The sequence below is a fragment of the Porites lutea genome, chromosome 10 (genome assembly GCF_958299795.1).
Source record: "Porites lutea chromosome 10, jaPorLute2.1, whole genome shotgun sequence".
Taxonomy (NCBI): Eukaryota; Metazoa; Cnidaria; class Anthozoa; order Scleractinia; family Poritidae; genus Porites; species Porites lutea.
In genome coordinates, this window is record NC_133210.1 from 2314241 (window position 1) to 2329317 (window position 15077).

General features: G+C 38.8%; 2 protein-coding genes across 2 annotated transcripts; both read left to right on the plus strand.

The window, feature by feature from the left end:
- Nucleotides 1-1087: 1087 nt before the first annotated feature.
- On the plus strand, nt 1088-3253 carry LOC140950434 (uncharacterized). Its single transcript, XM_073399662.1, has 2 exons — nt 1088-1482; nt 2487-3253. The coding sequence occupies exons 1-2, from the start codon at nt 1132-1134 to the stop codon at nt 3111-3113; spliced, it is 978 nt and encodes a 325-aa protein (XP_073255763.1). The 5' UTR covers nt 1088-1131; the 3' UTR covers nt 3114-3253.
- Nucleotides 3254-12022: 8769 nt separating this feature from the next.
- LOC140950359 (uncharacterized) lies at nt 12023-13961 on the plus strand. The gene is made up of 2 exons (XM_073399569.1): nt 12023-12389; nt 13106-13961. The coding sequence occupies exons 1-2, from the start codon at nt 12027-12029 to the stop codon at nt 13730-13732; spliced, it is 990 nt and encodes a 329-aa protein (XP_073255670.1). The 5' UTR covers nt 12023-12026; the 3' UTR covers nt 13733-13961.
- The last annotated feature ends 1116 nt before the right edge of the window (nt 13962-15077 follow it).

Sequence of the window (15077 nt, forward strand, 5' to 3'; positions counted from 1 at the left end):
TACGGTGTAGAAGAAGATTTGCATGGCGCCTTGGGCAGCATATAAATTTTCTCCCTTTGATGTTGATTTTAACTTGATAGAGATGAGGCAATCAGAATCTTCTTGGTAGAACTACTGAAGTCAATACCGGCTGGATAAGGTAATATTAACGTGAAGACGATTAAGCCGTTCAAAATAATATTAGAAAATAAACTTTCTTGATCAGCTCTCAGTTTTCTTTAAGTCAATATGCGAGGTCATTTTTTTTCATCCTTCCTGCTTCTTGCTACAAAAAATTTATTAAGCAACAAGAGAGGATGAGAAATTAATAGTATTGTCAGTCTTTCATGTCAGTTCCGAGAAAACTCCTTTGTTCGCGGAAGTCGGAGCTTTATAGTCCACGTTTCTCACTTTACTTTTATCCATGTATTACTCCGAGAATGTTTCATCTTATTAATATGCCAAATTGTTCCTACTATCTTGCTTAGAAAATGGCGTGTTTTTTGTTGAGTCTGGTAAATTACTCGCTTTGCGTGCGACGAATCGAGTCCTTTCGTGATCGCAAACTTAGAGGCATGGGTGGGACCGGGAAAAAGACAATGCAGACACTAATAAACGTTCAACGCTTCACTGATAGGTTCCAATATCCAATAATATTTTAGTTGTTATTAGAGAGGAGAAGTGTGACGTCACCTTACGGCACCACGCGTTTTTGTACATTTTTTAGTCATCCTTGCACGACTACGACATGAAACTTCCTATTTTCACGCGCCCGCTTTACGGAGTAGGTGAACGAAACACAAAAAGTTCCTTTTTTCTTTTTCTAAACTCAGATACGGTTCTTTCGAACTCAATCGAGAAAATTTCGCCAACATTTGAATTGAATAAGACCGATGAAGTTTGAAACAGTGCGAATTTACTTTAAGTGAATTTTCCGTTTGTTGTCATCCAAAAATTTTGCAACCATGACAACGTAACGTAACGACGTCTCCTCTCTATATTGCAAGACCAATACAGAAGGCAAGGGAATTCCCAAGATGCGACTATTACAAAACATTCAATTTTGTTTCGGGGGAAAAATCCCTAATAAGCTTTGCTTTCAAAAAAATATATTATCGGCGAAAAGGAAACATCTAGGTAGAGGCTAACAAAATGCCGCCCGCGTTTTCAGTCCCTTCTCGTGAAAAATGGCGAAAGTATGAACAGGGCTCGATGGCAAAGCAGCAAGAATTTCTGGAGCGATACAGAGAAGATTTTAAGAAAGTCCTTGTCGAAAATTCAGACGGCATTCAAGTAGGTGACCATCTCGTTCTTGAAAGAAAATATTATGTTCATCATATGCTTTGTACCTTTAGCGGAGATAACCACGTTATCGTAATACACTACAGTGGACCAGCTTTGGGTATCAGTAGAGCGTCGAGATGCACGTCTTTCAAAGATGTTGGAGTCAAGGGCGAAATAGAAGAAAAAATGTTTTCATCTGAGGAACTTGTGGAACAACAGGTACGTATTAAAGACAAAACCTTTTAACACAAAATTATCTTAGGCGCGCGCGTTACTACTTCACTCGCGAAGTTAGAGATCTTGTTTTACATTTTTGTGGTCGTGTTCAGTGTTCGTATATCAATCTCCAGCCCGCGTCTGAAGACTAGACAAAGAAAATAACACCTCATCTAATATACGGGTGGAAATTTGCGTTTTATGGTCGGCTAGGCTTATATGCGTCTCAAAATCCATTGGGTTAGTTTATAGTTGGAAGGACATTTATGTCAGTAATTTGCAGGATGTTTTTACTGAAACTCGCCTTAAGCACGTAGATCTTTCTAAAACTCAGCCATGCAAGTACTTTGTCTAAATGGACCAAAGAAATCCAAGCCAAGGCTGAAGAGTGATCTACGCAAACATCAATATACTGTGACACTTTTTGACTGCAATCATTTGGCACACGTAATAGTTCTTTGAACTTCTTTGGCAAATGCAAAAATTTTTGTGTCACTGTCAATTTTTCTTTGTTTTATTTTGAATTTGAGAGCAATTTCCGAGTACAAGCTAAGCCCCCGGGAGCCTGCATTTGGAGGAGCGATTTATCGGAGGGTTTTATTTTCGGAATTTTACGGTACTTCATCGGTATATTGTACCATAAATCGATACTCGAATTGATAAATAATCAGATATTAAACTACTGAGGAACAAAACGGGGAGCATGAAAAGATCGGAATCACACTTATCAATCTCGATTACCCTTAAATTTGTTTCAATTTCGATTTTTAGTTTCACGTTCTATTATGTTTGATGTTACTTCCGGGTCGACAAAATTTTTGAAATCGTTATTTTTTTTTAAGGGAGAACTGGTGGAAGAACGAATCCAAATGCATAATGTTTTGGAGACAAAGATAGTGTGTAGTCTTAAAAGAGTCACGATAAAATTAAAATTTCTGTAGAGATTTTAAATTTTCCACTCAGCAGCCATACAGTGTGTATATTAAATGTTTTTCCTACTCTTACAGGTCAAAAAGATCATCTGGCCAACCCACTTAAAACGCTTTTCCGCGGAGGAAGTGATCAAGAGAGCTTTCACCAGATTGGGTGAAAACTGGTACGACATTCTAAAGAACAACTGTGAGCATTTTGTAACTTGGAGCATGTGTGGGCTTAAGGTGAGCCTTCAAGTAGAACAATGGTACCTTACAGCACGAGAAGTCGCCTATTCTGCTTTCACAGGTCTTTATGACTTTGGTAGAAATATAACCACGAAGAAAGTTCTACCTCTACTTATCAAGCTCCAGGCTAATGTTTCCGACGAGGTGGCCGCTTTCATTAATGAAAATGCCCTCTATGTGGGATATGGGTTAGCAATCCTCATGGAAGCTGGCGTAGCAGGTCAAGAGATCTATAAAGCATACACTCATTGTAAGACTACGGAAGAGTTTAAAGTCAAGTTCGTTGACATTGTTGCCAAGGCAGCTTGTCGTCTGGGATGTGGAATCACCGGCTCATGTATCGGCACAGCGGTTTGCCCAGCAGCTGCCCCGATAGTGAGCTTGGTGGGCGGTGCAATAGGAGCAGGTTTGGGGCACCTCTTTGGAGCTTTGATTGGCTGGTGGTATGAGAATTCCCCCTACATGGATGGATAGAGACAAATGATCTGGAGAAACAGTAACCTGTATTTGAGACCGATGACCAGTCATTGACGAACGATTTTGATATCAACCGGTATGGCTTCGTGGCAACCCTAGCATCACTGTCAGCTACTGTCCAGCGCTCCCTCTTAGCATATTGTATAATTATATATGTAGCCTAGAGGGTTCTCTTTCCCGACAAGTCATAATATTCATCTTAGGTATTGCCGTGGTCATTTAAGAATGTATTAAACGTAGAGGAGAATATATCTAGCTCGTCCAATAGCTGACATAGCTGTCCGTGATCTGTGCTACGTAGTCATATGAAAAAGGCTCAAATCGCAGTTTTGAAATCTGGGCCACACCGAGCAGTGTCTCAAAAAAAAAAAAGTCTAGTCACTAATCTTTTGAAAAATAATATAAAATTCAAATAATAATTATGTAAAGAGCATTATGACTGAATCGAAAAAGTATAAATCGAAGGCAATGTTTGAAGTTAAATGATAGCGGCGAGCACAAAGGTTCCTGTTAGCTTCTCTAAGGGGCCTTACATCTCTGTGATAATATGCACATAACGTGAACGTATTATAGACATGCAATACATTTTTCGCTTTGGTTATGCTTTGCTAATGAAGTACATTACTTCCTCAGTCTAGTATTTTCTCGCGCTGGGAATTGATATCGCGCGTACTAAAGGTGAAGATTAAACATCTGTTCTGGCAAGATAAAGAAATTTCAGATTGTACACGCTCTTTATCACAGTCAACTGGGTCACATATTATCTGCCGGTTTTTTTTAAAAACGCCAATATAAATAAGCTAAAAATAGAGAGTGAACCCTCCCTATACTTGCCATGCGGTCCCTGTGTTAGAAACAAATCGAAATTTTTTTCTAGTATACTGACTGCATATTTCAACTGTAAGTAATTTCTATATACACGCGCGAGGGTAGTTTGAATGGAACGAAATTTAGTTACACACTTCAAAATGATAAAGGTTGGTGGAAAACAGGTTTTAAGCTAGTAGACCAAGGATTAGACTGTTCGCAGTCCCCTGTTTTTTCGTAAGATCGTCATGATCTAGCGCTTACCTGTACGGGCGGCTCTAAAGGGCGGCCATATACATATATCTTGGTTACATATGGTACGGACTGTAAACAGTGTAATCCAGTATGGTAAGGCAATGGCGTAAAACATGGCTTACTGTACGGCTCTCAAGTAGCATTGCAAACACTGGCATAGCAAACAATCAAAACATTGATTAAATTATGTTAAGAATGACTTTCGCGTCCAGAAAGACAGATTGTTGCATGGTTTCGGCTTCGTGGACAAGGTTGAAATTATAATGTGTTATAAGCTACCTTTTAGAGAAGAGAAGGGAAATTCATCAACCTCGTATGTCCCCAGGGCTTTTCCTAATCTCGTACCCAGATCTCCCACGGCCAAGGGAAAGGGACTTTCACTTTTTATTGTAAAACAGCGTGAGATCTGGGTACCTGATTAGGCTTTTCCCTAAAAAAATGGGAGGGGGGATTTTTTTAGAGAAAAGCCCTAGGGACGAGATCCATCAACCGAGCTACGTCTGAAAATTTTATCACTCATCTATAAATCATTTTCAAAATACAGATTTGTTTTCTACGCAAAACTGGGCTCATGTCTAACTAGATTTAGTTTAATCTCGTACCCAGATCTCACTCTGTTTTACCCTTGGCCGTGGGAGATCTGGGTACGAGATTAGTTCTAGAATAGCCTTTGCCAGGCTCTCGGTCAATACCCTGTACAGAGAAACGAAATAAACGAGCGGGCAGTGAAATAGCTAACGAGCAAAATAAGGCGGAAAGAGAGAAGCCCCCTAACGATTTTCGCGCAACCTTTCTCGATCCGCTTTCCCTATCGACTGTTATCGATTTTATCGATTTCTATCGTCGACGGAGATTCTAAAAATACTACAAAATCGCCCCGCCCTTGACCTCCCCCAATAAACACCAATCTGCATGCGGTGTAGAGGAGGATTTGCATTGAGGCTGGGGCAGTATATAAATTTTCTCCTTTTGATGTTGATTTTAACTTGATAGAGGCGATTAGAATCGTCTGGGTAGAACTACTGAAGTCATTACTGGATAAGGTAATATTATCGTCAAGACGAATAGAGCCTTTCAAATAACTTTAAGAAAATAAACTTTCTTGATGACTCAGTTCAATATGCGAGGTCAATGTTTTTATCTTTCCTGCTTCTTGCCACAAATAAATAATTAGGTGACAAGAGAGGATGAGTGAATTAATAGTCATGTTAGTCTTCCACGTCAGTTTTGAAGAAAACTCCTGTTCGCGGAAGCCGGAGCTTGAATGGGCCACGTTTCTCGTGTATTTACGCCCAGGGGTGATTTATCTTTTTATCAATATGCCAATTTTTGTATTCCGGTTTTTAAAATGCATACTGTTTTGGAGACAAAGCTAGCGTGTATATATAGTCTGAAAAGACTTATTGAAATAGAGAAAACCTTTCAAATCAATTAAGAATTTTTGTAAAATTTTAAAGAGTATTTAAATATACTCTTACAGGTCAAAGTTCGTCGCCATTATGTACGCAACTTTATTAAAAGCAATTTCATATATTCAGCGCAAATATTATACTCTTTCAGGTGAAAAAGATCATCTGGCCAGCTCAATTACAACGTTTTTCGGTGGAGGAAGTGATCGAAAGAGCTTTTATCAGGCTGGGTGAAAACTGGTACGACATGCTAAAGAACAACTGTGAGCATTTTGTAACTTGGAGCATGTGCGGGCTGAATGTGAGCCTTCAAATAGAACAATGGTACCTTACAGCACGAGAAATAGCCTATTCTGCTTTCACAGGTCTTTATGACTTTGGTAGAAATATAACCACGAAGAAAGTTCTACCGCTACTTATCAAGCTCCAGGCTAATGTTTCCGACGAGCTGGCCGCCTTCATTGGTAAAAATGCCCTCTACGTGGGATATGGGTTAGCAATCCTTATGGAAGCTGGCCTAGCAGGTTATGAGACGTACAAATCATGGACTTATTGTAAGACTACGGAAGAGTTTGAAGTCAAGTTCGTTGACATTGTTGCCAAGGCAGCTTGTCGTTTGGTCTGTGGAATCGCCGGCTCATGCATTGGCACAGCGGTATGCCCAGCAGCTGCCCCGATAGCGAGCTTAGTGGGCGGTGCAATAGGAGCAGGTTTGGGGCATCTCATTGGAGCTTTGATTGGCTGGTGGTATGAGAATTCCCCCTACATGGACGGATAGAGACAAATAAACTGGATAAACACTGGAGACCGATGACCAGTCATTGACGAACGATTTTGATATCAATCGGCATGGCTTCGTAGCAACCCTAGCTTATCACTCTGTCCAGCGCTCTTTTTAAATCTATGCAGTACGCTTCGCTTAGAAGCACTTTCAGCATACTGTGTATGTACGTAGCCTAGAGGGTTCACAGTTTCCCACCAAGTATACTGTTCACCTTAGGTAATGCCGTGGTGTTTAAGAATGTATTAAGCGCAGATGAGAAAAAATCTAGCTTAACAAAAATCTAGCTAGCTATTAGCTGACATAGCTATCTGTGATTTGTGCTGCGTAGTCATATAAAAAAGGTTTAAATCGCAGTTTTAAAATCTGGGCCAAGCCAATCTTTTAAAACAAAATAAGATTGAAATAATAATAATATAAAATGCATGAACCAAAAAAGTATAAGTCTAAGACAATGTTTGAAGTTAAATGATAGCGAAGCAGCACGAAGGTTTCTGTTGGCGCCTCTCTGGGGCCTTACATCTTTGTGCTAATATGCACCTAACGTGTTTTACAGGATGAAATTGTATTATCGACGTCAGGAGCCTGTCGACGTGCAATGTACATTTTTCGTTTTGATTATGTTTTGCTAATAAAGTACATTTCTTCCTCAGTCTAGTATTTTCTCGCGTTGGGAAATTTCCCTCGTACTAAAGGTGAAGATAAAACATCTGTTCTGGCAAGATAAGGAAAATTCAGATTGTCCACGCTCTATATCACAGTCGGGTTTTTTATGATCGGTTAGAAAAACGCCAATATAGATAAGTTACTGATACGTTGTTTGTAAAGCTAAAAATAGAAGGTGACGTTTCGATGTCGCCCAGACAACATTTTCAAGTTACAAAATAATATGGCAATATTTTTCATTTTGTTATGGTTGCGATATCGAAACGTTGAGCAAAATGTTTTTCGCTATTATTTCTGAAATAAAAGCCTTGATTGCATATTTGCGCGTTTATGCGACCTCAGAATAGAGTAGTACTGAGAGCGTTTCTTATTTTCGTGTCCTTTGTTAGACTATCTATGTGTACTAAGTATGCTGAAAAAATCTTAAATTAAAAAAATTTGTCTACAGCGTGGCTCTGGTGTTGATTTACTCCGTGGGACGAAGACTTTTTTGTTACTATAGAAGTCCACTGCAAACGTCATTCGCGATAAACGATCAAATTCTTCAAACATCATATTCCCTTTTTCTAGGTTTACTTACTTTTGCTACCTGAAAATGTACACCCAACAGTTAACCTCAATGGTGATTCATTAAGAAAATTTATTTGGATACTACTCTTTTGAAACAAAATAAGATGGATTATGCTTGTAAGATTCACACGACTCTGGCAATGGATTTTTTATTGCTTGAGGTTCACTTTACACTTAAATTTCTTTATAGGAAGAATCTGGTAGGGCTAAATACTATTTGCAGAACTTATGTACTTCTAAGAACAAGAAAAAACTTTTAGTCAGTGATGACCCTCCCTTGGTTAAAGAATTAATATGTAAAGTATAAGCAAGTTCTTGAGAAGGGTAGCTCGCCAGAGTCTGAGGGAAATTGAGAAATGAGAGTGTTATCCTCCTTATCATCATCATTATTTTTGTTGTTATTATTACTGCTAACTTAATTGGTTTCCAAAATTTCGCTTTCTGAGTCACCTATATCGTAGTCTTTATTGAAACCAAAATATTCCTCATCACTGTTTCATATTGTTACAATGTTTTGATTTAAGAGACGGCTAGAGGATTTCATACAGAATCTTCTAGTTAAGTATGGATTTATAACACATGATAATACCATTTAACAATAGGTTATATGATTATTTTTTGAAAAATTATAGTTATTTATTGTTTAAGGCTCCATTTCCACCTTTATTTCGAGTCTGGTCTTTGATCTTTTCCAAAGAGAGACTCTTAAATTCAATGAATACTACATTTCTTTTGTTTTATTCCCCCAAGCCTTGGAGCTAAGTATAATTTTAATATATTGAAATTGGTCGATTGAGCCTACCAGTGGTCACCACTATTTCTTATTTATGTACAAATGTTGCATTCCACTGTTGATAAAGTGATTTGCAACAATCTTTCAGTGATAATCTATTGTAGAATAAGATCAATTAGATCCACCCTTAAGTTACACATTCTCTAACATTATAGTGCTCTAGTACCGGAAAAATTCAAAGGAATAATCTAAAGGGAATAAATTTGCATGTTTCCTGTTTTATTAAGTCAATACAGTGGCTTTTTTGGGTCCCAAAGTATTACAAACTAATTCAATCATTTATAGATTTGACATATTTTAGTATGAAAACCTACACTGTTGTTGGAAACGGGTTTGTAGGACAAACACCAATCTGCATAGGCCTGGGCAGTATGTAAATTTTCCTCCTTTTAACGTTCTTGAATACATTTTAACTTTATAGAGGCGATCAGAATCGTTTGGCTAGAAGTACTGAAGTCAATACTGGATAAGGTAATGTTAACACCCGGGGGTACTCCCTTATATAAGCTATATAAGTTTCTGTCGCCCCATCGGGTAGGGTTTTTGCGCCGTTTTGGTCTGAAAACGAGTGTACACTTTGCCCATTTTTGTCTAGAATCGGGTATGATTTTTGAGGGGACTACGGGAGTGTATAAACGTATTTATCGTTTCAAATCCAAATGAGTAAGGAAAAAAAGAAAGAAATATGCGAATTTGAAATGGATTCGAAGAATTTTTTTTTTTTCCCTCTAATCCAAGTGATGATAACATAATTTCTTTCAAAAGCCCAGGTCTGAAACGGGTATGGATTTTAGAGGTCTGGTCTGAAAACGGGTGTGGAAAATTACATTTTTTGGTCTGAAATAGGGTCAGGATTTGGAGAAGCGGGTGCGGCACACCCCACCAAGAATTCTCAGTAGTACCGCCCGGGTATTAACGTCAAGACGATTAAGCCTTTCAGCTGTCAGTTTTTTTACAGTCAATATGCGAGGTCAATTTTTTTATTCTTCTGTCTTCTTGCAACAAATAAAAATTAAGTAACAAGAGAGGAATAGTTATGTTAATCTTCCATGTCAGTTTTGAAGAAAACTCTTGTTCTTCCTGAGCCACGTTTCTCGCTTACTTTTATCCATGTATTTACGAACTGGATGTTTTATCTTATCAATACTCCAAATTGTTTTTTTTTTCTGGACATCTTACTGAGAACGTAGTCTTTAACTCGTGGGTACGCGCGAGCGTACCACCAGTTATTGAAGGGACAGAGATATGCAAATGAGTCACTCGCTCACTCGTAGTTGACGCACTTCGTAATTAATCGGGTCCGATCTCGAGAATGCGAAGATATATCGTTTCCAACTGATGTACTCGCTCGCCGAAGTTCGGTGGAATCAAATTCTTCGCTGAGGGGGCACCGTTCGCTCAGGGGCACCCAATGACAATTTTCGGAAAATATCTGTTCGGAAGACGATTTGCGATCTAGAATTTTCGGAACATTTGTTGTACAATTTCTTGCTTGCCTGCCTCTCCTAGGATTTTCGAACATCTAAAAAACAGTATAATTGCCCATTTTTAGCGGATTTTTACCCTTAAAAGGTCCCCTAGACTTTTCGGGAGCCTTTTTTCTGGCTGAAATTTTCGAAAAGGTAAGTTTTGATCCCTATAATTTTCGGATCACTAGACTTTCAGGTAGGAAATCCGAACAGATGAAAAATTTCTAGGGGATAAAAATATGCCTATATCTACCGTTTAAATACTAAAATACGTTTACCAATGCTATGTTTAAGTGCTTCTGAACTATCTTCTCGTTGGGTGCCCCTGTTCGCTGCTCAGACTCAGAGTTATTTTTTTAAAGGTCTTACCCGTCAAGTCGTCCTCGTCCAGTCTTGAAGGAGGGTCTGAATGGGGGTATGCTCGATAACACTAAACTGTCCACTTTTTGTCTTTGTAAAATGTACCGTGTAACAGTGACGAGTTTCTTTCCTGCTATCCAAGCAAGTTGCAGAGTTAGTTTTCTCCCCTGTTGGTCACACACCGAAGTCGCTCCAATTCCCTTAACGCTTTATTCCCCAGATTCGTGCTTGGAAGAGCAAAACCTATTGTCACAACCTAGAAAGATGACTCCGTTCCCAGAAACGGTGAGTTATCCCAGGAGTCTTTCAGATGAGTACGATGGTTAACTTGGGGATTGGATTTCAAGTAGACTGTTCACAGTCCCTTATTTTTCCGTAAGGTTGTCGAGATCGAGCGGTTTGCGTTACGGGCTGCCATCTTGCATGACTGTCAAAACTACTTAGGGAGGCTAGGTATAATCACGACGCCTTCCCGACGCTCGCCCCCTCGGATTCCCCGTACGAAAAATGAAAGTCAGAGAAGGTACGACCGGAAATCGGGGACTGTGAACAGTCTAGATTTCAAGAGACCCTAAAGAGCCTTTGCCTTGTCCAGGCGTTAAACTTCGGAGAAGATGAGCATTTGCTCTTCGACTCAAAAAATATGTTTTGCGTCCTACTTCGCAGACGATTTGTATCGGCTTTGTAAAGCGTATGTTCTTTCATTGCCATGAAATGCGTTTAAAGTTTTTGTTTGTTTGTTTTTTTTAACTGTCAATAGCTCGGTTAATGCGGCTCGGTTTAAAAACTGCGTTTGCCGGCAGAAGTTCCATGGAAAAGGCATAAATTGAAGACTTTTCCCCAAAGTTATGTAATTAGCCTTAATGGCGTATTTGTTTTGTTGTTTTTTCTATAAATAACCTAAATAACTGTTATTTAATAAAGTGCAATAAACCGGACGAAAAGTATTGTGTTTCCAGATGGATAAACGATCTGAATTTCTACCATTTCCTACAATTTACTGTGGGAAAACCAGAGTTGATAACCATTTGATTATTTTCTAAACAAGGTCAGGGGCACTCAACGTCAAATTTCGGAAAATATCTGTTCTGAAGACGATTTGAGGTCTAGAATTTTCGGAACATTTGTTAAAAAATGTCTTGCTTGCCTAACTCTCCTAGAATTTTCGAACATCTAAAAAATGGTATAATTGCTTATTTTTAACGGATTTTTCCCTAAAAAGGTCACCTAGAATTTTCGCGAGCCTTTATTCTGGCTGAAATTTCCAAAAGGTAAGTTTTGATCCTTATAATTTTCGGATCACTAGACCTTCAGCTAGGAAATCCGAACAGATGAAAAATTTTTAGGGGAAAAAAATATGCCTATATCTACCGTTTAAATACTAAAATACTTTCAACAATGTCATGTTTAAGTGGTTTTGAACTATATTCTGCCCTATTCTTGATGGGTGCCCTTGGTAACATTCCTACGAGTTGACGATAGTCTTTCTTTGAATTTTTGTTTAGTCGGGTAATTTTTTTGCGGTCAGCGACGAATCGAGTCCTTTGTAGAGAAAAGATGAAAAGATGTTGAAGCAGGGCCGAAGGCAAAGCAGACACTATAAAACGCTCAACGCCACATTGATAAAATTCCAACATCACAAGTTGTTGACAAGATGACAATCATAAGTTGTCTGCAAAGGGAGAATGGGGAAATCCCAAACACTATTGATACAAAACACTCACTTTTATTTCGGGAAAAATCCCTTTAAAAACATATAATTATCAGTGAAAAGTAACTATCTAGGCAGACGCTTTCAAAATGCTGCCCGCTGTATCAGCTCCTTCTCGCGAGAAATGGCAGAAGTACGAACGGCGTTCGATGGCAAAGCAGCAAGAATTCATAGAAAGATACAGAGATGACTTTGACAAAGTCCCTATCACAAATTCAGACAGCATTAAAGCCGGTGATCATCTCGTTTTTGAGAGAAACTATTATCTCCTGCATTATGATCATCATATGCTGTGTACCTTCAGCGGAGATAACCATGTTTTGGTAATTCACTACACTGCCCCAGCTTTGGGTGCCAGTAGAGGTCTAAGAAGCATCTCGTTTAAAGATGTTGGAATCAAGGCCGAAGTAAAAGAAACAATGTTTTCATTCGAGGAACTTCTGAAACAGCAGGTATGTATTAAAGAAACAACCTTGATGCAAAAATCTCTACCTCCCACGATGTTACTTGCGAAGTTAGATCGTTTCGTCATTTTTGCGGTGTTTAAAGAGTCAGGTCAATCTCCGGCCCCTTCTGAAGAAAGAAATGAAAATAAATCTGCATCACTTGATTTTCTAAGTCGCAAGTCGCTTACTTTGTGGTGTTTTGACCTAATCAAAGTGTTTATTAGATAAATAAACTAAATGGTATTTTGACAACGAACACTGAAACTGAAGGCTGAAGTTTCGTTCGATGAACCGTTCATGAAAACATTTCGACGGCAAAAATTAAAACTATCGCACCATAAATCGTGTACTCGAATTGATAACGACTGAGGAACAAATACAGCGAGCACGACAAGATCGGAATTACAATTTTCAATGGCCATTTTAGGCTTGTATTTGTTTCAATTTCGATTTTCACTTGGCTTTCCGTTATGTTGATGCTACTTCCGGGTTGACAAAATCTTTGAAATCGTCCTTTTTTCACGCAGAACTGGTCGAAGAACGAATCAAAACACATAATGTTTTGGAGACAAAGCTAGAGTGCAGTCTGAAAAGAGTCGCAATAAAAACTTAAGGATTAAATTCGAATTACTAAAGAGATTTTAAATAATATCTTATTCTTGACTCCGCAGTTCAAGAATTATTCCGACACTGTATATTTAACGTTTTTCATACTCTTACAGGTAAAAAAGGTCATCTGGCCAGCTCAATTAAAACGTTTTTCTGTGGAGGAAGTGATCAAGAGAGCTTTCACCAGGCTGGGTGAAAACTGGTACGATTTTCTAAAGAACAACTGTGAGCATTTCGTAACTTGGAGCATGTGTGGGCTCAAGGTGAGCCTTCAAATAGAACAATGGTACCTTACAGCGCGAGAAGTCGCCTATTCTGCTTTCACGGGCCTGTATGACTTTGGTAGAAATAAAACTAAAGAGAAAGTTCTACCTCTACTTATCAAACTCCTGGCTAATGTTTCCGACGAGGTGGCCGCTTTCATTGGTAAAAATGCTCTCTATGTGGGGTATGGGTTAGCAATCCTCATGGAAGCTGGCCTAGCCGGTTATGAGATCTACAAAGCATGCACTTATTGTAAGACTCAGGAAGAGTTTGACGTCAAGTTCACTGACATTGTTGCCAAGGCAGCTTGTCGTTTGGTCTTTGGAATCACCGGCTCATGGATCGGTACAGCGGTATGCCCAGCAGCTGCCCCGATAGCGAGCTTGGTGGGCGGTGCAATAGGAGCAGGTTTGGGGCATCTCTTTGGAGCTTTGATTGGCTGGTGGTATGAGAATTCCCCCTACATGGACGGATAGAGACAAATGAACTGGATAAACAGTAACCTGCATATGAGACCGATGACCAGTCATTGACGAACGATTTTGATATCAATCGGCATGGCTTCGTGGCAACCCTGGCTAATCACTCTGTCCAGCGCGCTTTATAAATCTATTATATGCAGTACACTTCCTTTAGAAGCACTCTCAGCATACTATGTATGTACGTACCTTAGGTAATGCCGTTCATGGTGTTTAAGAATGTATTAAGCACAGATGATAAAAAATCTAGCTAGCTATTAGCTGACATAGCTATCTGTGATTTGTGCTGCGTAGGCATATAAAAAAAGGTTTAAATCTGGGCCAAGCCGAGCATTGTCTCAAAAAAAAAAAAGTCTAGTCACTAATCTTTTAAAACAAAATAAAATTGAAATGATAATGATATAAAAAGCGCTAGCATGAATCGAAAAAGTATAAATCTAAGACTGAATGTTTGAAGTTAAATGATAGCAAAGAGCAAGAAGGTTTCTGTTGGCGCCTCTCTGATCTGGGGCCTTACATCTCTGTGCTAATATGCACCTAACGTGTTTTACACGGTGAAAGTGTATTATCGACGTGGCGCGATACATTTTTCGCTTTGGTTATGTTTTGCTAATGAAGTACATTACTTCCTCAGTCTAGTATATAGTATTTTTTCGCGATGGGAAATATCCCGCGCTGGGAAATATCCCTTGTACTAAAGGTGAAGATAAAACATCTGTTCTGGTAAGATAAGGAAATTTCAGATTATCCACGCTCTATATCACAGTGACCTGGGGTCACATATTATCTGCCGGGATTTTTAAGATCGGTTACAAAAACGCCAATGTAAATAAGTTGCTGATTGTAAAGCTAAAAATAGAGCGTGACGTTTCGATGTCGCCCCGACAACATTTTCAAGTTACAAAATAATATTGGCAATATTGTTTATTTTGTTATTATTGCCATATGGAAATTTTGAGCAAAATGTTTTTCGCTATTATTTCTTAAAAACAAAAAAGCCTTGATTGTATTTGGGCGCTTATGCGACCTAAGAATAGAGTAGTAGAGCGTTTGTTATTCCTGTCCTTTGTTAGGACTGTCTATGTGCCCTAAGTACTCTGAAAAAATCTGAAATTAAAAAAAAATTTTCTACAGCGTGGCTCTGGTAATTACTTACTCCGTGGGATGAAAACATTTTTGTTACTATAAAAGACCACTGCCAACGTCATTCCTGATAAACGATCAAATTCTTCAAACATCATGTTCCCTTTTTCTAGGTTTACTTACTTTTGCTACCTGAAAATGTACACCCAACAGTTAACCTCAACGGTGATTCATTAAGAAAATTTATTTGGATACTAAT

Bases quoted from the DNA above. Each gene is read 5' to 3' on its own strand.
- LOC140950434 (XM_073399662.1), top strand. From the start codon at position 1,132: ATGCCGCCCGCGTTTTCAGTCCCTTCTCGTGAAAAATGGCGAAAGTAT. The intron at 1,483-2,486 runs GTACGTATTAAA...CTACTCTTACAG, and splicing joins AGGAACTTGTGGAACAACAG to GTCAAAAAGATCATCTGGCC.
- LOC140950359 (XM_073399569.1), top strand. From the start codon at position 12,027: ATGCTGCCCGCTGTATCAGCTCCTTCTCGCGAGAAATGGCAGAAGTAC. The intron at 12,390-13,105 runs GTATGTATTAAA...ATACTCTTACAG, and splicing joins AGGAACTTCTGAAACAGCAG to GTAAAAAAGGTCATCTGGCC.